Source organism: Equus quagga, chromosome 14 (genome assembly GCF_021613505.1).
Source record: "Equus quagga isolate Etosha38 chromosome 14, UCLA_HA_Equagga_1.0, whole genome shotgun sequence".
Taxonomy (NCBI): Eukaryota; Metazoa; Chordata; class Mammalia; order Perissodactyla; family Equidae; genus Equus; species Equus quagga.
The window spans coordinates 36,540,368-36,566,425 of record NC_060280.1 but is presented as its reverse complement, the minus strand read 5'-3'; the positions used below and the strand labels follow the sequence as shown (position 1 = coordinate 36,566,425).

The 26,058-nt window shown below is 36.8% G+C and overlaps 1 protein-coding gene across 2 annotated transcripts; it reads right to left on the bottom strand.

Annotated features, from left to right (window-relative positions):
* Positions 1–920: 920 nt before the first annotated feature.
* PCF11 (PCF11 cleavage and polyadenylation factor subunit) lies at positions 921–24,994 on the bottom strand. 2 transcript variants are annotated; one of them, XM_046684978.1, is made up of 16 exons: positions 24,506–24,994; positions 20,670–20,795; positions 18,524–18,712; positions 17,988–18,182; positions 15,920–17,037; positions 15,335–15,515; positions 14,744–15,227; positions 12,632–14,196; positions 10,652–10,751; positions 6,672–6,791; positions 6,049–6,154; positions 4,111–4,294; positions 3,481–3,636; positions 2,993–3,085; positions 2,440–2,475; positions 921–1,445 (listed from the first exon to the last, which is right to left on the bottom strand). In XM_046684978.1, exons 1-16 carry the CDS (start codon positions 24,695–24,697, stop codon positions 1,230–1,232), a joined length of 5,061 nt encoding a protein of 1,686 aa, XP_046540934.1. In that variant the 5' UTR covers positions 24,698–24,994; the 3' UTR covers positions 921–1,229. The 2 variants fall into 2 exon arrangements, with proteins under 2 accessions (XP_046540934.1, XP_046540935.1); XM_046684979.1 differs by having other exon boundaries at positions 15,137–15,227.
* Between the last annotated feature and the right edge of the window lie 1,064 nt (positions 24,995–26,058).

Here is a 26,058-nt window from a genome sequence, read left to right as displayed (position 1 = left end):
GCAAAGCCAGGTTCACATTCTTGTTCCACAACTTTTTCAGTGATTCAATTTCGTCTGTAAACTGGGGATACCATCTACTATGGAGGATTATTTGTAAGTACCAGAGAAAATATACGTAAAAAGTTTGCCAATGCTTACCACATAGTAAGTGCTCAACAAACTGACTTCCGTTGTTTTATATGCCTGTCTCCTCCAATAGATTAATCTTACATCTCAGAGTGCCTGGCACATAGCAGGTGCCACATTCATGTTTTAAAGACCAGTAATGAAAGACAGAAAAGAGAGTCACATTCTAAAGCCATTCAAGAAATAAACAGATACAAACTGGAAGTTTCTTCATCATTCTATTTATTACATGTATGAATATTAACATCTCATGGTATCCATCTAATTCAGTCAAAACCAACAAAGGAAAAAGGTTAACCATGTTTCAAATGGACATTCTTACAGATTCCCCTGTAACTTAAAATAGAAATATGTTCATCTGCATTAAATCGTTTGACAATTTGAAAAATGTCATTTAAAAAAAATCACCTTTAGTACTTAAACATACTTATTAATCGTTTGATGGCATCAGTGTCCAAGTTCAAGAATAAAAGTTGCTTCATTAGATACTTTTCAAAAATGGACATCAGGATGGTTCTCTATAGCTGGAGATATATATATGTATATATGCAAATATGTTCTATTTTGTTTTTAAAAATTTTTCAAATCTGGCTTTTCTATTTGAGAAAAGTCCTGCAGTGCTCTCACAACCCCCTTTTGAAGGATAAAACTTCAGACTTTGCTTCTTTGATCATGGGAAGCTACTAGAAAAAAAATCTTATGTGAGGTTGCTGTTTAATTCCATTTTCACCCAATAAAAAGTACAGAAACACTGTCTTTATTTGATGGTGTGCATAAATATTACACTCCATGGATAGCAAAAATATTTTTTATTTATAATTTACAGTTTTGCAAGTGAAAATCGTACATTTTTACACATACAATTTCATTTTGTTAAATTTGCACACATCTACAGAACTTTCACACAACAAGCACCTGAAACTGTGCAGGCAGTAGGAAATGCAAATACTAAAATGTATTTATTAACCAAATGATAGCTGAAGGCCCTGCCTCAGCCAGACAATTTATATAGATATATGTCTATATATACATAAAAAATTCTTCACCTTCTAGATCCAACAGCAGCTTTTTTAAAAAAGAAAAACATACCTTTCTCATTTTATTTAAACTGACTCAACTGTATCATTTTCTGTTTTAATTTCAGTGGGTGTTGCAATGCTTTCTTCTGTACAAGCTGGTGGGGTATCAATTTGTTCTTCCTTAACTTTGGAACTTTCACAGGGTTCCTGCAATTCGTTTTTGACAATGTTCAACATAATGTTCAAGGGGTTTTCAACTGGTGTCTTGCTGGGAGATGGTGTACAATCAAATGAAGATGTCTACAAAATGAAAAGCCCTATAAGTACTGATTAAAGTTCAAAAGTATCACATTAAATGACATTTAGTTCTATAAGACCTTTGTTTGGGCAAAGAAACATACATATAACAAATGTAACTAAAATACCTGCTTCCTCACAAAACATACCATAGAGGCAGCCAAATAATAAAATGTATACTGAGCATTTAACACATACTCAGCAATGAGCTAAACAAAAAAAAACAGTAACTAATGTAAGGCCAAAACAAGTTGATTAGACATGCTTCTATATTTAACCCCACATAGATGATAGTCCCTTACATATATCCTGGGACTTTTGTGACTCCTAATTTCACACATTCACAGGATTTTTGGAAATCCCCACAAGCCATCAAAACATCCTAGAAAGTCCAGTCTTTTGACTACCTAAATATATTTTCCAAACTGCCTCTAGAACACAGTGGAACAGTATGTTCCATTGTTTGGTTTAAAAGAATGGTCACTCTATGCATATGAAAATTTGAACTCAAAACAAGAGACTGATGTCGTTTTCAGATTGTATGTGTGATCATTTAAAAATTATTTCCCTATTACATGGTTGAGAGAGTATGTAAAAAAGCAGTAAATGCTACCCATAACTCTAGAAACCTATTCTCATCATGATCCTTCTCCAGTTTCCCTCACATTTTCTCTAGGCCTAGTGCTTTAGTAAAAGACATCACGATTCAGGTGAACAGAATACAAGAAGTGATACAGAAATTTCAAAATTTAAATCAGATGCTATCAATCTAACAATAATATTTAGTGAACAATCTAAATGCTACATAAAAACACAAAAACAGCTCAATCAGGTTAATGATATTTCTCTGATGTAAAAAATAACTGATATGAAGGCATGTGATTTTAAGTTCTGCATAGATCTGGTATTCTATTAATACAAATGTCAAAAAAAATAAAAACTGAAAAGAGAATTCATTAATGTAAATGAGAACAAACACTAACCAAAAAGAACTTACATTTTGATAATCTTCATAACATGATGGATGATAAATCTGAAGCAAAAAGAAAAAGAATAGTAAGTAGGTATTCACATATATCTTCATTCCTAATGGCTATTCTGATAAGATTTTCTGTTTTAATTTAAATCAGAAGACAGCTATCTTTGGAAAAGCGACAAAAATCATTTAGTAGTAAAAATGGGTAAAAAGAAAATTTTCATCATTTCTCTTTAAATTTGCTTTATACATTTAAGTAGATAACATGGTATCTTTTCAAAACAGTAACAATTTTGATGATGAAATATAAATTCAGAATCAAAATAGTGTGGTTTTAGGAGAAAGAAGACTGACTAGATTCAAAAGACCTAGTGTTGGGTTTCTGCAACCTCTCATACAAAATGAGTACAGAACTAGATGATTGCTAAGATCCCTTCCAACTCACTCTAGGACTCTAAAGTCCAATACCTTAGAAATGCTGTTTTTTATTAAAACCAAAAAACAATTAACATTTTTCTTATCCCCACAAAAAAAACTAATTTTAACACTTCCTTAATAAAGAACTGAAAATTACCTTTCCATCCACTCTAATAGCATTTTTTAAATGCCATTCCTCCTCTTCCTCATCCCAGTATTGTTCAAATTGTTCTTGACAGATTTCACAACTCTAAAATAGAATCATATAAATGAAATTTATATAATAGAACACATCTAATCCCATTAAGTAAAAATATATAAACATTTTGTTAAGTAGAGGAAGGAATCTAAGAGTTTTCTGAAAGTTTAAATAATGTTTAATATGTAATATAGATACAAAATAAGTTCTAAGGATTTAGCATTCTTCCATGCAAAAATAGTTAACGTTTCACTGCTGTTGGTCACTGATATTATCTAACTACAGTGGTTATGAAACCCAAAGCCAGATCATAAGAGTAAAATTGAAGAGTAAAGCTTACAAGAAATCTTAAAATCACTAAAAGAAGGATGTAAATAAAGTGATATGATTATTTACTTAAAGGAAGTGAGGAGCATGAACAGGTAGAAAATTTAACATGCTCTTACCTCAACTGATCCAGCTGGCCCAGCAGGTACACTTTGGAACTCCTTTTCTTTAGCAGCCTCCTGAGTTTTGAGCACGACTTCTTCATGCACCTTTTCAAAAAACTGGCTCTTTGCACGTTCTTCCAGATCAGCTATTTCCTCAAATTCTATCCAGTCCTTAAAAGGAGTTGATTTAGGAAGAATATTTTCATTTCTTAACTTCTATTGCATATCTTCAATATAATGCCATTTAAAGATAAGGGTACATTCTTCTACAATATGCTTTAATATGGATTATTTAAAATTATACCTTCTCTTTGAACCCCATAATAGACACCAAACAATTAAGATCTTAAGGTTAATTTTCCATTACCTGATAAATTCCATGTATAATTTTTTTACAAAGAAAAAATCAGTCACAGAAACTTGGAATTTTACACATAGAAGAAACTTCTGTCCCACTCTGATCTCAACAAAAAGCAAATACATACTCTTCGAATTTCTTTTATTTAAAAAACCTTTTATGTTTGAGGGGTCAATTTTATTCAGAAAATTCACAAGTTAGCTCTCAGCAATCATTTAAACAATACACTTTTAGAATGATCTAATTTAAAAGCTAGAACATAGTTCGGAGGCATATGGATTACTTACTGTTAAACTGTAGTACCAACGTCTATGAGTGACTTTTCTGCTAACATCTTTTTCAGTTCTATTTTGCCGATAATGCCAGTCCAAGTGATCTGCGTATACATCTGTCTGTGATGTTGTAAACCTCATTCCACAAGAGTAACACTGAATACCAGTGTACAGTCGATTTATAACACTATCGTAACGTCTATTTTGAAAAACACAGAAATAATCCTTAGTTTTAATAATGTGGCTTAATGGCCTTTAAAAAAAAAGGCATTTATAAATATTTCAGTTTTCCATATTTTAATAATGGTAAAGCCATTATTATGTGACAAAATAATCTTTCAGCCAAAAGTTGGCTGAAACAGTTAATAACCAAAGATCAATGTTATTCTCTTTACCTTAACTTCAGTGAATTTTAGAAGATGGAGTCTATCCTCTTATTGACAGGCCTGACCCAGGTACTTATTTCCTTCTAGCTAAAAATGGAATGATCATCTGCTAATTAATAAGGCAATAGTTTGCCTGTTCTTAGATTAGTGTCAATATCAAGATGGACATGGCAGGTGCATATGACAGAACAATTAGATTTCACCTCTCCAGATCTTTGGAGTTCTGAATAACTCAACTGCCCCACCTGGTCTAAAAGACAGTGAAAGAAGTACAGAAGAAATCATAATAGTCTAGGTAACTAAAAAGAAAACTTAGAAGACTAATCGGAAACTGACGTCAGCAATAATCGGTTTTTAAAATTCTAGGCTCCCTATTTGGAAAGAAGTAGGTATAGAGACCAAGTACATGAACAAACAGGGTAATTATTAACTCCTAAAAAGATTTTTTTAATAGTAGACTAAAGCAAAGCACAGTACACTAGTACCTTGTACACCAGCAAATAAAAGAAATATTTAGAGTCATAACATTAATACTGAATAATGATTTAATGAAAACTGCTTTTATGACTGTATGGGGGAGAGTTGGCAGAATAGTAAAAAAAAGCTAGCTAAATCTTCACTGTCAGGAAGTTAAAGAGATCGTCTAAATGTGATAAATCAAGAAATACGATAAATCAGAAAATTATGTATCTTTTAATAGAGAAGTAAATGCCAGGAACCATAGTTAAAAGAGTTAAAAAATGGTTGCCTCTGAGTGAAGAGTAGTACTAGGAGAAAAGGATGCCATCTTTTATTATAAACCCTGTATTATAAGACTTTCAGTATAGAGCTTTAACTATGTGATAGTATTACTTTGAAAAGAAGAATTGATTTTAGAAGGGTGAAACCCATTAGCTGTTCTATTTTTTTACGAAGTACTCATAAGGATATAATGAATCCATAAAGCAGCATCGATTTTTTTTTTATGTAAGTAATATAGGCAATAGAAAATTATCGTAAGATAGGCACCAAATGTTAAGAGTGGTTATCAGTAAGGTGGGAACTGTAGGTAATTTTATTTTGATTTTATTTGTATTTACTAATTTTTCACAATGAACATGCATTACTTATAAAATGAAAACATTTCTTTTTAAAAATTTTAAATACTAGACTACAAAAATCTCATTTTCTTAAACTTCAAAAGCCTAAGAATATCAAACAGGAAAAATGATGATTAAGAGAAAATGAAGATAAAAATTAAGACAAGAGTGATTATCAATACCTAATATTTAAACTCCCTATATTTGCTGTACCAACGCAGATATAAAAAAAACAGAAATTTGGGGGTGGTCTTTTGGCCTAAATACTTGTGCAGCAGAGATATTTTAAAAGGGGATTTAAAAATAAGCTTCCTAAAGTTTATGTTATGTTATATATATTTCACTACATTAAAAAAAAAAGAAATCAGGCTTTCTAAATTTTAAAACAGTAAGGAGTAAAAGGAACAGCACTAGTAATAATGCCCACTGTTATTAAAGTCATTGTCCCTTTTATCTTAAAAAATTAGAAAGAAGATTAGATTACGTACTGTTTCAATTCTTCAATTGTAAAATTGGTAAGATCTGGAACATCTTGATCTTCATTTTGATCTTCCTCCTCTTCAGGGGGAGGCTGAGCAGCAACTTCATTTACTTCTTCAATTGAAAAGAAACATACAAATTTCTCAATACCATTCTCCATGTATTCTTTAGAGGGGAACACTATAGTGCATATATAGCATATAGAGAACCCCATCTTGTCTATTCAGTGTTTCTGATCATACATTTACTGGCCAAGGAACCTAACATAATTATTTTGATAAGTAATATTGGTCTGATCTCTTAAAAGTCAATCTTCAAATTGTATTTCATTAATATTGAAACTATTTTTAAAAGGCTAAATTAACATAGAACTAGTAAACATTCTGCACATAATATTTGCAGGAATGTTAGTTAATTCAAACAGTGTCTGCTATAAAGATAATAGTTCCATCTTAGAAAATTTAAAAAGAATTTCATTATAAACCAATTATATTTGATATTCAAAAAGCAAAAACTATACCTAAGAATTCAATTATTGTAAGAACTTTTATCATAACTTACATCATTATATATCACACATCTTTATAACTTAATGAAGCTTTGTGTAGATGAAGTATAGAACCAGACTTACGCGTTGTAGCTGAATCAGGCTGCGACAATTTGAGAATTCCTGTTTTTAGCAGTTTTGAAAATAATTCGTTTACATCCACCTGACTGAGATGATTATCAGGATATGCCTTAGGAAGGGCTCCTTTAAAAAAATAACATTCTTAAAATGAAAGTAGAACTTAAAGATGCAAATTACCCTAAGCATTTTTCAAAGTTTTCTTACGATGTCCTATCAACAAATTGGACAAAATCTTGTTAAGGATGAGTGTAATTATCTCGAAAGCTCCTAAAATGAAACTTTTCATTTAGGTAAGCAAATCACCACCTCTTAAAAATATATTCTAGGACAAATACTGAAAACTAACACTGAAAACACCGACACTTTATAAGGACATATGTATTATCTAAGAAAACCAGCATTACCTACTTTTGCCTAATTAAATCCAGGCTAAAGAAAAGAATAGAGAACAGAAAGCCTCATGCTCTCTTCTATGCAATGCAGCACCACCTCTAGGTCCAACTTTCTAATTTTCTATTCCTGATCTTCAAAGCATATTGGGAAAAGTAGTTTTGTATAGATGAAGTAGAGTACCATCTCTTACCAGAGATTTCTAGGGGAAAAAATACTCAAAGCCTAAGTAGAAGTACTCCTGCCTCTCCCTCGCCCCCATGACTACCCAGGGAAGCTAATGCAGGGAGATGAGCCATGTGGCGGAGTATACCTGCCCCTCTGACCTTGGTGGAATTACTGCCCTTGCAAAGGAGTTCAGGCTGTTGCTGAACAGGTGTTAGGCTTACTAAAGCTTCAATAATTTGAATAAATGAGGATAAGGATAATAATCTTCTCCTTAAGCTCATTGGTGGGGAATCAATCCAATTATATATTTTGCTAAGCACTATTCTAATAATTACAACTCTTTAACTGAACATGTTTTAATGTATTTGCATGTCACTATTATGCATCTCACTACACCTCTAGAAAAGAGTTCTGAACCACTAAAAAGTCCTCTTAATAGCAGAAATTCAGTTTGCATCCACAGTACACATAATCCCTGCCCTTGATCACTGCATAATACTCTATACACTTAGCACAGTGCTTTGTACACAATAGCTAATATTATGTTGAAGTGAAATGTCTGAATACATGAATGAATAAATCAACCTCAACAGTTGGTCAATTACAATAGCATTCCACACACTAGTTTAACATTTACTTTTCATTAGATTTAGCTATTTATATGTCTAAGAGTCATAACTAGCCATTCACATGTGTGTTGGGCAGCCACGTTTAGTTGTCAAGAACATGAACTATGGATCCAGACTCCTGGGATTGTAACTAGAAATTCAAGTTTCTAGTTGTGTGACCTGATCAAGTTGCTTATCCATGCCCCAGTTTCCTTAACCTGTAAAAGGGTAATAACTGTTCCTACCTAAGGTTATCACAATTTAATGAATTAATATTTGTAAGGCATGGAGGTGTTTGGCACTATATACAGTATTTGTTAAAAAAAAAATAAAAAAGAAAAAGAAGTCAGGGGCCAGCCCAGTGGCACAGAGGTTAAGTTCACACATTCCACTTTGGTGGCCCAGGGTTCAGTGGTTCTGATCCCAGGTGCACATCTAAGCACCGCCTGTCCAGCCATGCTGTGGCAGGCATCCCACATATAAAGTGGAGGAAGATGGGCACAGATGTTAGCTCAGGGAGAATCTTCCTCAAAAAATAAAATTGAAAAAGAAGTCAATAGACCCTACTACACGCTATAAAGCTCTTAGAAGATTGAACCTTATTAAATTCATCTTGGCACAATGACTAACATACAGCAAATGATCAGGATACTAGGAAAGGGGTGTTTTCACTTTCAACTTAAAGAAGAAACCTTGAGAGAAGCTGAATAGAGAACATCAAATACTTTTCACAACTCTTTAAGAATAAGGAGAACTTGGGGCCGGCCCCATGGCATAGTGGTTAAGTTTGGCACACTCCACTTTAGCAGCCCGGGTTTGGATCTCGAGCACAGACCTACACTACTTGTCAGCAATGCTGCGGCAGCACCCCATACATAAAGTGGAGGAAGAGTGGCACAGATGTTAGCTCAGGGCTAATCTTCCTCAAGAAAAAAAAGAGGAAGATTGGCCACAGTTGTTAGCTCAGGGCTAATCTTCCTCAGCAAAAAAAAAAAAAAAAAAAAAAAAGAGTAAGTAGAAAGTTAAAGAAGGAAGGCATACCTAACATCACATTCAATGCCTCCAACCCAGGGGAATAAGATGTGATATCCTCTGTGACACTGCTATGCCCTGCATATATACACATACACCCCAAGGTTGTAAATGCAAAAACAAAATGTGCAGTTTTTGTATATTATCTCACACAAAAAAGAAAATTTTGCACACTATCTCACCAACCCCAATACAACAAATCCTCTACTCAATAAGAAAATCTGAGTTCTAAAGGAAAATGCAATAATATAGCACTTTAGAAGTTAGAAAATATTTTTGTATATACAGTCGTCCATTGGTATCCATGGGGGATGGGTTCCAGGACCCTGAAGATAACCAAAATCCACAGATGGCCAAGTCCCTTCTATAAAATGGTGTAGTATTTGCACATAACCTACACATATCCTTCCATATACTTTAAATCATCTCCAGATTACTTATAACACCTAATACAATGTAAATAGTTGCTATACTATATTGTTTAGAGAATAATGATAAAAAATGTCTACATGCTCAGTACAGATACAACCATCATAGGCCTTTTGATCCAAGGTTGGTTGAATCCGTGGATGCCAATCCAACAGTACACAGGGCCAACTAGACTATCTCATTTGATTTTCTTAAAAATAAAAAATTTCCTAGGCAAATACTGACCTTTATCATATCCTGTCTACAGAGTCAGAAAGTAAACCTCAGAGACGATAACTGCTTATACCATGCCCACCTATAAAGTAGCAGAGTGGAGATTCTAACCCTGGTCTTCTGATTTTAGATCCCAAATGCTTTCCTTCCCTTTTCATTACAGTGACAACAAAAAACATTAAAAATATATATTAATTAATACTAACTGTCAATCTAGACACTAAAAACAAAAAGTTTTCAAATTAACTGAATGAATTTCTTGTGATGACACAGTATAAAAACCAATGCATAAACTAAAGCTCGGCTAGGACTTTCCTAATTATTTCAGAAGTTTTAGAAAACTCCCTTAATATGTAAACTGAATAGTGCCATGCTAGACCATGTTTTTGAAGATGGCTGGTTTTAACAATTCAGAAATAAAGCAAGTACCACAACAATTTGATTGGGCTGGTTCTCAATACATTAACTTTGCAGTTATTTTATAAATCACCATAATTTATATACTTCCCATTTTTTCACATATTTAAAGTGAAATTCATTTTTAAAGCCCTCATATCCAATATTGTTATTGTATCCATAACAATACTGTTATGCCTCACCCCTTAGTAACAAAGACACTTATCAGGGGACCTGGTTAGGGAATCACAGAAGTTTTTTTCTACTTCTCCTTTCATATGTTGTGTACTATTATTTGAGTGCCCATAAAAACATATGAATGAATCAACTTTATAAGGCGATGTTCCCAGTACTCAATGTTTACTGGATCATCACACACATATGCACAAAACAAAAACTCAAACTATCAAATAACTGAGATTTCTGAGGTTTGGCATTTATTTCATTTTACCTCAAAACAAACGTCACACTCCTACCCTACCCTCCTGCTTCCACCCAAGAGGTTTCCTTCCCTTTTTTTATGGTCTACAAGTCCTAGCTAACCATCTCTAGTTGTAAACAGGGTCAGTGTGAATACACATCAACAATGTAAACAGACTCAGAAAGGGAACAAAACATCCAGCCTGAGTAAATTTCTCTAAATTGCATATCCCTTCTCAAAATTGTCATTTTCTAAAATTGACAAGGTAGCTATGCAACAAAACATTATTTGTCTTTTGAAAAACACAAAGTTCAGAAAGTACATACCTGAAGGATTCTGAACAAATGCTCCAGGATTCTGTGGATGAACTGGTAAAAACTGTTGTCCTTGGCCAAATGCCACTGGCTGAGCAACACCAGTCAGAACCTTTAAGAGAAACCTTGGTTTTGAGAACATATTTATATTTTAAGTAAAACTTTAACATTCTAATCACATAAAAATATTTAGATATGCAAGGTCTGGTTTCTCGGATAATAAAGATTTACAAGTGTAATTCAACTGGGTCACTTCACTTCTAGCTTTCCACAAAAAGGAACAATAACATCTCCCCTTATCTGTTTCATAAAACTATAAGGAACTCAGAATGGATGGGCCGCATCTTTGAAAAGTTTTAAGATACCATGCAAATATAACGTAGCCAAGAACTAGCTGTGTGACCTTATACAAATCACTTTACCTTGCTGGTGCTTTCCCTTATTTTACAAATAGAAGTGACATCCAAAGATGTGACCTATACACCATCACAATGGCTAGTTAGCAGCAAAGCTGAGGCCAGAACTCCTGACCTGACTCCTTTCCAGATATCAAAAGTATGGTTTAATTAGCAATCTGAACTCCTTTGTGATCATCCTGCTTGGACATCATACTTTGGGTTACAAAGTTGATTGTAAAAAACATCAAGGGAATGTTAAAAAATAAAGTCATGAAACAAGTACTATACAGGCATATAAATACTATATTCATAGCCCATAGTGAGGTAGGACTTCTACACGTTGCTGCTATGTAAACAAATATCCATTTATAAGCCTGTTCAGTATCCATGTGAACTTTTGATGGTATGTATACATAATAAAAACCCCAATTTTGTATAATGTAGGAACAAGACTAAGTCAAGTCCCATTCTAGAGTATCTGTCAATAAGAGTATCATTTCTTTTAAGAACATACAACAGAGTAACTCTAACTAGGCAGGCCAATTGTTTTTTGAAACCATTGGATATGAACAGAAGACAGCTTTCTATCAATAATTCTTATAACGTGCTTCTAAAATTTCTTCTTGTTTTGTATTTTCTTCCATGCAATATTACTAGTATAAAGTGAATTTTTCCTAGTAAGAAAGTTCTACCACATGGAAAAAAAGTAAATTTACCCCAAGAGAATTTCAGCAGGCAAGCAAAAATAGTCATTAAATAGCAACTGAATTAATCACAAACTGTAAGCAAATTACTTCAATATGCATTTTAAAATGTATGCAGAACTCGTGCAAAAGAATACAAACAGGTAACTGTACATATTTAGGTGATATAATGAATACATTTGGGAGGTAAGTCATAAGTTTGCTGTGTTCACACTAATATTAAACAACTGTATTTGACTAGAATGACTGGAAAGCTAGTAAAAAATAGGGAGAGAGAAAAAGAATTACAGACTGTAAAGCATGGGCAATTTGATTTTCTTATTTGTTTGTTTAACTCAGTCTAAGGAAGTTCTTAATCAAAGTCAAGTCTAAAAAATTAGCTCTTAGGTTACGTAAAGATTATCAGGGCTCAACAGTTCTACAATGTAGCAGAGGTCTATGAAACACATTCACAAGTGTGTAACATTTTACTAGCTTTGAAGCCCGAAATAAAAAACAATGGGAGCCTACGTATGTGTAAAGGCAAGGGGTATATGGGAAATCTCTGTACCTCAAATCTCAATTTTGCTGTGAACCTGAAACTACTCTAAAATCTAAATAAAGTCTATTAAAAATAAAAACTGTGTGTGTGTGTGACAGAGAGAGAGATTGAGAATGAGATTTCTCTAGATCCTGGAAGAGCTAAGATCAATTTTGGATTTAAATTATAAATCTCAGCCCCAAAAGACTCTCATCCCATTTCCCTAGCATGGGCAGTTTTGGAGTACATTAAAAACTTTCCAATCTATAGAATGAACTATGTCCTGAAAACCTTCCTCAAGCCCTAGAAACATTAAAAATGGTTCATATCTGCATACAACATAGTTTTAGAGTGACTACAACAGGCTTACCTGTTGAGATGCCTGAATATTTCCTACTGTTATTGGAGCAGGTAAATTGCCAAAGTTTCCAAATTGAGAACTCTGAAGATTCTTTTCATCAAAGTAGTGTCCAGAAGCTCTGTTAAGGGGATTCGAGAAATTCTGGTTTCCAGGGCCATGTGGTCCATTAAAATTTGGTCCTTGAGGTGAATCAAATATTTGTTCATGTCTTTGGAACTGCAGTCCTTGGGATGGGGCATTAAAAGCACTGCCAGGTGGATCATTATATGGACCAGTTTGATTGAAAGATACTGATTCAAGCCTTTGTGAAGGATGATTGTCAAATCGTGTGCCTTGAAGACCAAGAGGAATATCAAACCTTGATGCTTGCTGGTGTTGTGGACCATCAAATCTTTGAGGTACACCATCAAATCTTGGTTGAACCTGTTGTCCAGGCGGTCCATCAAATCTCTGTGGGCCTGGCTGACCAGTTCGTTCAAATCTAGGACCTGGCTGACCATGTAATCCATCAAATCTTGGCAAGAGTGATGGCTGACCTGGCTGTCCATCAAACCTTAAAGCATGACAACCTTCAAATCTCGGACCACCTTGACCCAGAGGCCCTTCAATTCTCAGGCCACCTCCTGGTACGGAAGGACCCTCAAACCTCATTCCACCTCCTTGTTGGACTAAAGGTCCTTCAAACCTGATCCCAACCCCTGGTTGACCGTGTGGACCCTCAAACCTAAGGTTCCCACCGAGTTGATTATGTTGCCCTTCAAACCTCAGACCAGCTACTGACTGACCGTGGGGGCCCTCAAACCTCATTCCAACTCCCTGCTGTAGCAAAGGGCCCTCAAATCTGATCCCACCTGCTGGCTGACCATGAGGTCCATCAAACCTAATTGCAGCCCCTGATGGGCCATGACCCCCCTCAAATCTAAGTCCACCTACAGGCTGACCTCGAGGATTATCAAATCTAAGTCCACCCACAGGCTGACCATGAGGTCCCTCAAACCTTATACCACCCACAGGTTGACCCCGATGTCCCTCAAACCTGAGACCACCCACAGGCTGGCCCCCTGGTCCTTCAAATCGCAAACCACCTGCAGATCCCTCAAACCTCAGACCAGGGGAACCTTCAAACCGAAAACCACCTCCTCCTGCTTGACCAATTGGCCCCTCAAACCGCAGAGGTGTCCCTACTGGTCCTGGAGGACCTTCAAATCTCAAAGGACACCCACCTCCTAGCTGACCTTGTGGTCCTTCAAATCTCAAAGGGCCACCTCCCCCCATTTGTCCTGGTGACCCATCAAACCGAAGAGAACCTGGTGCAGGAGGTCCATCAATTCTAGGGCTTAATTTATTAGGTCCTTCAAAAATCATCTTGGTTGGGCCATCTCTCGTTACTGATGGCCTACTAGGTCCATCAAATAATGGTCTGTCTTCAGCTAAAGCTGTAAGTCGCTGATTTGTATCAAGGCCGGCGAATCTCGATGCTGGGCTATCTACAAATGGTTTATCTGAATCTTCATACCTAGGTCGCTTAAGTGGAAAACGATCATTGAATGGCGATCTCTGCTCTTCTCGTACACCTTTTAAAAAGAAAAAAGAAATTATTTTCCCTGCATCTGAATTTATATCAAATTATCTTAAAATCATCTTTCTAAATTCATGTAAATGTATATCCAAAAACATATCTATAACTATCTCACTTTATTAGAGGGGAGGCAAGAGACAGCATCAAGTAGCAGATAAGAGGATGCCCTCTAGAGACAGACAAGCCTGGGTAAAAAATCCCCATTCTGTCAACTTACTAATTATTTGACTTTGAGAGCAAGTTATTCAACCTCTCTGGTCTTGTTTCCTACCTGTAAAATGGGGATAATATATATTCATTGGGTTGTTGTGAGGATTAAATCAGATTACATACATAAAGAACCTAGTAAAGTACCTGACCACAGTTGGCTTTATAAGTATTAGCTCCCTTCCCTTCCCTTTGAGGGGAAAAAAAAGAAACAAAACAAACAAAAAACACCTGGTAGTCCAAACAGTCACAAAAATCCATCCCCACTTAGCTTGTTCATTTTCCCTTCACTGCTGTGTGATTCAATAGGCATAATCTGATTTAACTTTTTCTACCTTTAGCAGAGACTTGCTCGTCATGTCTTCTCCGGCCCTCATGGGGTGAAAGATTCTCAGCATAAGTACGACTCCCAGATATAGGAGAAAGACGTCTTGCTCTTTCACTAAATTGTTCTTTTCTGTCAAACTGTGCTCCACTATTCCTACTTGCATGTTTAGTTTTGGATGGCTCACATTCTATTCCAGACAACAAGGCATCAGTCAAAGGGTAGTCAAAAATATCAGGATCTAAGAGATCAAGTCTTGGAAATGAATGCTGAACCTGTGTCCTTTTCAGTTTTGCTTTATGTTCATAGTAGGTTAATTCAGCATCAGATAAGAGAGGTTTCTTTTTTAATCCACCTTTATTTTCTTCTGTAGGACTATCCCGTACATTGCATCTATGTTTACCTTCTTGATACTGAAATAGCTGTCGAATTTGATGCACAACAACAAGGAACTCATCCTGTGTAATTTCACCAGATGCTAAACGTTCACTCGTCTGCATAAGGGTGATAAAAGGAAATCAAATATTTTAAATACACAAAGTACGTACAAAAAAAACTTAAACAAAGGAGAACAATGACCACATGGGATCATAGTAACTACCTTTTGCAGTAATTCTCTTTTGCTTGCAAGAGTTAACTCTTTAGGAATCTGAAGATTGGCATCTACACTTAATCGATGCTGCTGCTTTGGGGCTCGAGGTGACAAGATCCCTTTAGTGCTTGACCAACTCTCCCTGTGCCTTAGATGAGGAGATTTACTATGTTCATCACCCTGTTGTAAGCTGAAACCATAAAAGCAGTACGTTACTTCCTAAAATTTTTTAAATACTCAGGACCATATTTAAGGATCCTTTTCAAAGGATCTGGTTCAAACGAATATATGTAACCATAAAAGTTAATTAATTGATTAAGAGCACAAAATTTGAAGTCAGGAAAATCAGATATTAATTCTGATTCTTGCATGTCCTAGATCTGCAGCCTTAGATAGATTAACCTTCTAAACTTCAATTTTCTTATCTGTAAAATAGGAATAATAATGGTATTTAACCCATAGGGTTATTAAGAATTAAATGGAAAAACAAAGCACTAATTCTAACACCTGCTAAACATTATCCAATTTTTAAATTAATACCATATTTTAAAATGTACATATTATTCTACTTGACTAAAAATGTTAACATCCTACCTTTTATTTTCTTCCCAACCAGATTTCCATCTTTTGGTAGACTTGGAACTTTGCCAATTTTCTATATTCTCCTTTGGTTCAGTGCCTGACTTTGTAGAATGCTGATTTGCAGTTTCCTGTGGTCGTTCCTCTTCAGTCTTTTTTATTCGCCTTGGATCTCGAACATCCTGTTTAGTACTTCTCTTAGCATTTCTTTCTTCCCTGGAAGGTGGCGTAAACTCCTCCATATGTGATTGCTTAACTCCTGATTGGCGAATCTTTCCAGCTTTGGGTGTCGAGGTTGGAGACATACTCCTTTGCCTTCTTTTGGGTGACCGCCTATCTCTTCTCTTTGGAGAATGTATAATTGGTGACCGAGACTTCGGTGATCGAGATCTTGATCGCTTTCTGGTACTTGATCTCCCTGGTTTTGTCCCCTGTTTTTCTGATTCTTCCGTTATTGTATCCTGTTTTTGTACAATGCCATTTATGATTTTATTTCTACTTCCAACCAGTCTGTGTTCAGATGATTTCATGTGCTCATCTTTATCCTTCTTTTCTGCAGTTTTTCTCTTCTCTTTCACATCATCATCTTTGCTATCAGTCTTATCCTGAAGATGTTTTTTTAATCTTGGATCTCTCTTACTCATATCAGACACCCTTGCACTTTCAGATTCTTGATTTTTCAAGTCTTTTGTGTGGGATAATTTGTTTTTCAAAGGTGATGGTGATTTAGACTTAGATTTAGATTTAGAATCTAACTGGTCAAGTTCTTTCTTGGTTATTTTTTCACCTGATTTACTTTTTTCTTGCTTGGATGAATTCAGTTTTTCAGAGGGTATAGTTTTACTTGTCTTAATATCAGATTGGTTCAATGTGTTCACTAGGAATTCTTTCCTGTGACTCTGATCTTTTCCATGAGAAGAATGTTGACTCATCCTATTAAGACGGGGATCCCTGTTAGTTCCTTTCAAATCCTGAATTTGTAAGGATGGACCTGGACGGCTTTTCTCAGGTTGCACAGAAACCTGATGGGGAGCTTTAACTGCCATGGGGGGGATTTGTGACACGTGTAATTTGGATGGTGCAGATCCAGCACCCAAGTTGGATGTCTCCTGCTGAACACTAAGAGAAACTGCCTGAAATACAAAATAAATGTTCATATTAATACTATACAACATGCAGATTATTTGCCTAGAAATTGAAAACTAAAGAATATAATGCTTTATTCAATAAATTCATTTATTCAAGACTGTCTTAACACTGTATACTTCTAGTGTTTAAGTCCACATTAAAATGAAAAGAAGAGAAAGTTTGTGTATTTATCTGGCCTGTTACTAGTCCTTTACTTTGGGGTTTTATAATATAATCTCTAGGTAGAATGAAAAAAAAATCTTCCCTCTTCCTAATTATTCAGGAATCTGAGCCGGACTGCTACTAAAAAACTGCTAAATAAATCACTGCACTCCAGCTGCACAGGAGTCAAAGAGTCATTCCATCTAAATTCTATGTCATAAAATTGAGTTCCTTCCAAAGCAGCACTGATAATGAACTTATAAAATTCTGCCTTCCTGTACCTCCTCACTCTCAAATAAGTTCAAGTGCTAAGTAAAATAACTTAGTGTAAGGTCAATCATGCATAGAAATATATAATCTTCCCGGCCTCCTTAATTTTGTGATAGCTTTTCTTCCAAAGGCTTCTAAGAATCTGATTTCCACTCATAAAGCATAAGCTGATAAAACATTAAAGATTATGCAAAAACATTGGCCACCACACACCTACCATCTTGGGATTGATATTAAGTCCACGTGATATAATTATTTTAAAAAACTAAGATGACATTTTATGATAGCCATCTAATAGAAAAGTATTTGAAAGAAAATAGTACACAGTTTATATTCAAGTGAGTTTTACAATAAGGATACAAAATTTTGGTCTAATACATACATCAATTTGCAAAAATAAAAGTGGAAAAAGAATACAGTATTAATAAGAGTAACATGTTAATACAATTCAAATATAAAATAATTACTTCTCTTTTGGAAGACAGGTTTAAAATATTTAAAATGCCAAATCTCCACTACTTACCAGTTGTGCCTTAGCTTGCTCTAGCTCAAGCTCCAGCTTTTTCTGCTGAAGTTCTAACAACTGTTTTTGTTTTGCCAGTAACTGCTGCCTTATTAGTTGTTCTTGGGTAAGATTCTTTTGTATATCAGGAACAATTGGAGGAGTGGAGATGCTAGGGGAACTGACCACTGTGCCAGGTGTTGAAGGCTCTTCAGGCTATAAGAAAAAATAATTTGTTAAAAAATATATATCATAGCTAAAAAAGAAGCTAAGGGGGAACTAAAAATTATCAGTTTATCTCTCAGTAAATAAGATCCATAATCTTCAATGGCCAATCATGTTTAAAAGCACACAGAAAACTTTCCAGGAATTTAAAAACCCTAAGTACAAACAAGGCAGATATATTTTAAATGCACTATGAACCTGAGGGGGAAAAAATTTTTTTAACTGATTCCATACAGGGGCTTCTTGATATTTCTTTCTGGCAAGAAATTTTAGAGAAATCAAAATTTGATAGTTAGAAGTATTAGTTATGTATCACTCATATTAAAACTTACCGATTTATTTAAAAATTTAGGATTCACATGGATGCTAGATGTATTCACATTAGGGGGTAGAGGTTTAATAGGCCAAGCAGGATCTAACGAATTGACTCTGACATCCAGGGCATAAAGTTTCTTCAAAGGGAATATCTCATCCCATGTGGAACGTAATTTAAATAAACTTTTTCTAGTATTTTCATCCACCTAGAACAACAAAACAATTCTATGGCTTGTTAAGTTACTATAGAATGTTTTGCATTATTAAGTATAAAGCCACATAAATCTCTTTCTACTTCACTATAGCACACATACTGCTCATTCGTAAATAATACAACAGTAATAATTTATTTAAGGTATATTTGGTTTGCAAACATAGTTAATAAATTTCTCCCTCAAAAAAAATTAGAAAATTAAAGTTATTATGACCTAGCCTTCACGAAAGCAAACTAGGCAAGTTTTTGTATTTTTAAAAGTACAAAATGTTTCCAAATTTTAGGGCTTGATATAGTATTCCTAATTCTAGTCTTACTCTGGACAAAAACATAAAACAACTAGAAAATAGTTTATCTGATGGCTTAAATTTTCAAAATTAATTACATGGTAGTACAAAGTTAAAATTAAGACAAAACTATCTTACTAACCAATCTTCTGCAATACAATACGGTTGGTACCTAGGAACAAGCTGTTTGGGGTATGGAAGGCACCTTAATAACAGAAATACACAAAATCTTACCCACTGATGAGCTTTCATTTTAAATATCTGCTCAAGCTTGTGATAGGCAGAACAACAACAATATTTTTTAAATCGGCCAACTGAGAAACCTAGTACTTGGGAAAACTAAATTAGACTTTCAACTCTAGAATAATAAAGCCTTGACTATATTTGAGTCTTTATATAATAATTATATTTACTACAAGGTCATTTTCATCAACTATAGTGTTAAGGCCCAGTTAGATTTAGTAAAGGTATTTTACCAAACACCCACCTGAATTTGAACATACTGAAACTGAAACCAAAAGGTGGTTTTAGCTCCCCAACTTCTATAATACAAAACTTGCTTCTCAGACTAGACTCAAGTAAGCAGTATGTAACAAAAGTCTACAGTACACTATTAATTAACAAGTTCCTGAATACAATGTGAAATACAGCTTTCCAAATTTCATCTGCATATACTTACTTAGCAGTATTTCTTTTCTCCAAGAACTTAAAGGAAAAAAAATTACTCAAGTAGCAACTAAACATTTTCTGTTTAACAAACAAGTAAAACCTGATACTGAATAGTTCTTTCAAAGTAATCCCAATCCTCCAAGTCTGACAACTATAAGATTTCTCCAGACCCAAGTGCATCTACCAAAATATAAGAACTACCACCAATTTTCGTTAGGAAACAATCTTTAAATCTAAATAACTTATAAATATCTTTCACACTTATACCTAGTGTGAAAGATAAAGCCTGACAGGAAGACAATTACTTTCGCAAATCCCTCCTCTTCAACATAACACTGTATTAACCAAACTACCAGATACAATGTTACAGAAGGAATTTACAATCTCTAGGTACAGAAACTAACAAGACTTTCTTCTAAACACTAAGGGAGGAGGGGTGGTGTTTCCAAAATAACCTAAAGCAATTAACTGGTCGACCATTCACACATACCTAGAACATTCACATAAAAAATAAATACTTGAACAAAGTAACAAAAGAGGAAATATTTCCAGGAAAAAAAAAAGTCACAACAAAAGTCTCACACATCAATCACAAATTGAGACACACTGAGGGATTATGCTTATTTTCTAGATAGGAATAATCAACAGCCTAGCACCAAAAACCTAAACAATGAAATCAGAAGTACTCTTGATAGCTTCAGGTCTTTTTGCCCATATTCTAAGTGATGAACAGATCGTGAATCAAATTAACAAACTCAATTCAAAAAAGCAAAAAATTCTAAACACAAGTCCATCTATTCTTGAATGGATAATGTAAAACCTCTAGAATCTGCTCTAAAAATTTAACATAAAACACTAACTTTAGCATGGTATTTGACAAATGTCCAAGAAAATAAAACATTTCACCACCCAAGAAAACCCAACACAAAGACAAATATTTATTTAATCAGGAACATTTTTTAAAAATTCAAATGTTTCTAAATGCATATATACCTTTTCAAACACACAAATAAATGTTGCAACTAGATTTTTAGTAAAGGCAGTGAGATACTCTCTTCCAACGTTTTTCACGATAGAATCCATAAGGTACATAACGGGAAGCTTCTCTGAGGAAGGAGCCTGAAGTAATAAAAAGAAACTGAGAAGTTTAGTATAATGAATTGCCACCAAAGAATTACTTCTTAAAGTGAGTTTTTAAATCTACAATACAGACCTCTATTTCTGTTGATATTAAATACTTTTGAGTATTAACCTTTATGAAACTTGTGTTCAAATTCTCATCTCTTACAATGATCTTTGGTTGAGCATACAAAATAAGCTCAGAATTACCAGATAGAAAAACCATAATCTCCAGTACACACACTCAATACACAATGGAATTTCAGATTCATATGGTAAAAAGACCTGTGTTTTAAGTGACCAAAAAGGGGGGGAGGGAGGATTATTTTCTGTTATCCAAGTGTAAACTTTGTGACTCACATCAATTTATAATGGTGTACCTAGGACTCAACGACGTTAAGTTTTCAGACTTCTGGCAGAAACCCTAATTTCCACAGGCATATTTTATATGTTAAAATCTATGAAGCTTTTTTTACCTGTAAAATCATTAGGATTACTTCTCTATAATCCAATGAACAAAGAAATTAAGTACACTTCACATATGAAGTTAATGGCAAAAAAAAAAACACTTTTAAACTTGCACATGAACACACAGGAAGGTGCAAGTTGTCACTGATACAAGAAAAATCGGATGGAGCAGCCGCTGAGTCATGTTAAACCAGGTTGAACTTGAATCTGGAAACCAGGATTTGTCCTGAAGATTTTCTTCACAGCGAGGACTCTCCGTCGTAATATTTTTCCTCTGACATGCACAAACCAGAGGTTCTAAATTTGTGCAGAGGCAGTGTGGTGACGCTGATACAGGTGGCCCTTTCCAAAGCAAAGCAATGTTGCCCAGTTCAACGGCAATGCCTACCCATCACTGGCTTTTAGAAGGCACAGCAAGATTCCAGAAAGCATCAGCAGGTTCACAGACTTGTCGAGGAGCATTAAGACACACCATACAAACTAAGTGTTAACTCTGACTCCACAGGAGCACCCATGATTTAAACAAAAAAAAAAAAAACCCATTTACCCATCCCATGTGTATAGGAATCTTAACCCTGAACAACCTACCCATAGCTACCTGTAGCTAGGGTAGGCTCACAGTTCTGCAGTACACAATGCCATCATATTTCACAAAACCAATTTCCCATACAAGTGTGTGGAAGTGCTCTTGCTTCTGCTAAGACCCTTACAACCAAAGTTGGCTAAGGAAACCTCTGAATAACTTGGTATGAAAAATGTCTTTTACGGTACTACCTAATAAAGGGTTCACAAGGCCACTGCATGTGGGTAAACTATTAAGTACCAACATGTCAAATGCTTTATTGCTGTGTCTTCATCTTACCATGTCGTGTTTTACACCATTTTAGTCACTGTTGTACTTACGAAGATAAACAGGCTTTCTTTAAAACCAAAATCTATTCAGTAGGCTAATTTTTTATTGTACAAGTGAATCCTTATATGTAATATTTTTTCACTACTACTGCCTCACGGGAGGAGTCAATTTAGGTGTGAATCCTTACGTTTAGTAATGCTGAGATGCCAGATAAGGACACAAACATTCACCTCCAAAAACACAAAATCAAGCCAGTTTGCTACCAAATGACAGAAAAATCCCTCCCCTCACCCTCAACCCCAACCCGGAATAAGATACTCCCCCCAAGTGACTTTTACACCTTTCCCTCAATCTGGATTTACAAAAATAACCAGGAACCGTGTGCCAAAAAAATTTCAGCGGTCTTTTATCAGCAAATAGTCCGTCTATTTTCACCACTCTGTGTAGCCATACACAAACACAAATTTTAATGTGGTCACTATATTCAGCATTTAGTTTCCACTTCTCAAAGGTCTTCTGGATCCATTAAAAACCAGCAAGGAAACTGTTCTTTGAGTGACAACCTGAGCTGCTAAATATTAGGCTCTGTGGAATATTAGTAATCCCCAAAACACTAGATAATTAGATTTTAAAAATCAGTTATTTTTTTTAAACGCAAGTGCAGTTGTTTTTTAAAAGGCATTCAATGTCAAGTTAAGCCTTCAATAAGGCAAAAACTAAGTTCTCATGTCCAACATGTTTGTGGTATCAATAAAAAGGATGTCGAGTATGAGGAATGCTTCCTTTTTAAATCTCACTTTTAAAAAAGAACAACTGTTTCAAACAGACATTCACAGGAAAAGATGAATGAAGACTTGTATTTTAGCTGTCAGACTGAGCATGACTAACTTGTTGGGCCCTTTAAAAGAAAAAAAAAACCTTACTTTTTGTCCTCTTTAAATTAAGGTATGAAAGGTCTACCTGAAACCGTGTATCTTGTGAACAGATTTACCCAAAAGAGTGGATGGAACCTAAAGAAGAATGAACCCAAGTCACTTAAAGACTTTTGTTTAAAACACACAACCACGTAGATAAAAATAAGTCTTGGAAACAGATTCTACACCTTACAAAGGTAAATAAAAAAGACAAATACATATTTTATATGTTTTATTCACAAATTTTATAATACCAGTCACACATTTCAAAACCATTTATTAGAGTCAGACCACTCAGTTTTACACTAGACAGAAACCGCCTCTAAACAATATATTGGTGGTTGTTGTTAAAGTGGCCTTTTAAAAGGGGTTCACTCTGCTAAAAGGAGGCTCATCCTGATAATTTCAATCACTAACACTAGAAAAAACTAAACCATAAGTACAAGCTTGAAAAATAACTTAAAACGTAGTACTGGGAAGCTATTAAAACTCATTAAGATAACTAAGTTTAACAGTAACTTTACTTAAATGACATATCGCTCCCACATGAATCCACAGAAGAGGAGGACTACAGGGAAACATAGGGTGGCAGAGGACCACTTCTGTCAAGGGGAGAAGAAAAGCACGTCTTCACTATCAGGGAAGGGAGGAAAAAAAGAGAAAAGGAAGAGGAGGAGGGACTCAACTTTTCAAAAAAAAAGCCTACAAGTACTTGTTACCCAGTGGGCCAGTTCTCCACCTACAGGTTGGATAAGATCTCCTCCCCCACCCAAACCCCACCCTCAACCCCAATTTCCCGTATTTTGGGGCAAATTAAACCCTCCGACAGGAGACTAAAAGTTCTATCTAGCCGCCCCCACCCCAAAATGGGGCTGACGGGTGTGAGCAGCTGCCTGGCTGGCAGGGAATGGATTCTCCTCTCTTCCCTTTCGCATCATGTGCTTTTCAGGCGCCATGTTGGGCTCCTAACAGGCGGCTGCTCCACTCGGGGCCAATTCCCTATTCCCACCGACCAACAGCTCGCTCCCAGGTCCCCCTTCACCTCCTTCCAACCCACAGAGCACAATTACTCAAAAGGGGACCGGGGGAGGGGGCACAGGGGAGAACCACCACTCCCCACCTTCCCACGGGGTTAAAATGCTTTTAACTCTTACTTCCCCACACCACAAACTGCCTTTAAGTCTCCCCCTCCCCAAAGGGCTCTATTCAAAGCGTGTGTGTCGGGACATACAATGCGGTGGCCTAAATAGGGAGCTGGTAAGCGGAAGTGGGACTCCACCCTTTATCCTCCCCACTCCCTCCCCCCAAGAGGCCCACGCTCGAAGCCTGGGCCAAAGACCGAACCTGAGTTGGAAGGGGAGGGTTGGAGAGAAGGAACACTGTCCCCCCTTTGGATGGAAGCGAGACCTGGGATGAGGCTGACACTAAAATCAGGGAGTATTAGAAGAATAGGAGGCTGCGGGGTGTATAAAAACCTTGGCGGTTTGGGCCTCGATGAGAGAGACGATCTCCTTGGCGAAGGGCAGGTTCTCCTCGGCTAGAATGGTCAGCATATTGATGTGCGGTTTGCTATTGAAGGTCAGGTCTTCGAGTGATGACTGATAATCCCGACAGGCGTCCTCCCGGGCCCCCGCAGTACCGGCCTCGGCCGGCGTCTGCTCTGACATTGCGCCGCGGCCCCCCTCCGAGGTCCGCCGCAGCTGAAGCTGAAGCCGCTCTCGACACCCCGCCTCCCTTCCGACTCCTCTTCCTCTCCCCGGCTCTCTCGCGGCTCCGGCTTCACCACATGCTGACCGCGGAGGGGGGTTGGGGGACGACACAGGGGGAACCTCGGGTATGAAACGCCGCCGTCTCACTGGTGATCTCCGTCCACTTCCAGCCGCCACAGAAGCTTCTTTCTCCACAGACACAAAATGGCGGCGGCAGTGGCGGCTCCAGCTCCGAAAATGTCTGTGTTCCCAACCGCTGCGTCGTGCGAAATGAGCTAGGGGAGGGGAAATGTGCGGTAAAAGGGCGGGGCCGTTGGTAAAACCAGGCGTGATTGGCTCGCCGGGCAACGTCACAAGCCCCGCCCCCGGCCCTTCCGCAGGACGTCCTAGCACCGCCTTCTTCTCGGAGCCCTACCCGGGCTTTCGCAACACCTACAGCTCAGAGGTACGGTGGAAAAGACGGCGCCTCTCATTGGCCGGTTCATAAGGGACTGTTCGGTCATTTGTTACCATAACAACCCATTCAGGGAGGCCGATAGACCTTGGGGAGGCTGTTCCCGAGGCCCAACCCAACCAGTTTGAGAGGAAAGCGCAGTTGTCCCCTCTTTGTCCCTCCCTCGGCAGTCTCCTAGCCACTGAACGGCTCGGTCAATCATCCTCCATCCCGCCTGCCCCGGCGGCCGCTGCCGGGAATGGGGGCAAGGGGAAGGAAAGCTTTCGGCCCGCCCCCCTACCGCCGACGGCCGCTCGCGTCTCAGGTGCTCCCGAGAGCCTGGGCGGGTCCAGCGGTCGGGCCGACTGTCCCTCCCGCAGCTAAGGCCGAGAAGGAGGCGCCGAATTTATCCGGAACCTCGGGAAGAGTCGCTGGAGAGTCGACTCCAGCAAGCTGCTTCGCACGTCCACAAACAAAAACACCTAAGCTGCCTTTCTTGAGTTGACTCTTCAAGAAAATGCCTTTATTTACCGGTTGTGTGTGAAAGCCTTTTTCCTAGAGGTTTGGAGAACTTTGGGGAGCCTGCTCAGATCTCTAGGAAGGGTTTCTCACAACAGCCACGTCCAGCCCCGAGCTTGATAGCTTCCCTCTCAATCGTCTGCATTTCGAAACAGCCTTAGAATACGCTATTTGGAGGAAGTAGGGGAAAAAAACATGTATTTTACTTGTAAGGATCTTTTCCCAGGCTTCTAAAATAAAATCCTGTTTGGAGGCTGAAAATGATCTCTCGAAACATTCAGATAGTTCTCTGTGGAGCGGCAGCATAACACAATAAATTAAAAGAGTGTTTTTTCGTTGAGTAGAGAGTAACCTAAAGGTAGGCTAA

Excerpts from the sequence above, each read along its gene's own strand:
- PCF11 (XM_046684978.1), bottom strand. The coding sequence starts at position 24,697 with ATGTCAGAGCAGACGCCGGCCGAGGCCGGTACTGCGGGGGCCCGGGAG. Across the intron at positions 18,183-18,523 it reads CTAAATTTTTAAATAAATCG|CCTGAAGAGCCTTCAACACC; the intron begins GTAAGTTTTAAT and ends TTTTTCTTATAG. Across the intron at positions 4,295-6,048 it reads ACAATTGAAGAATTGAAACA|ACGTTACGATAGTGTTATAA; the intron begins GTACGTAATCTA and ends TTTTCAAAATAG.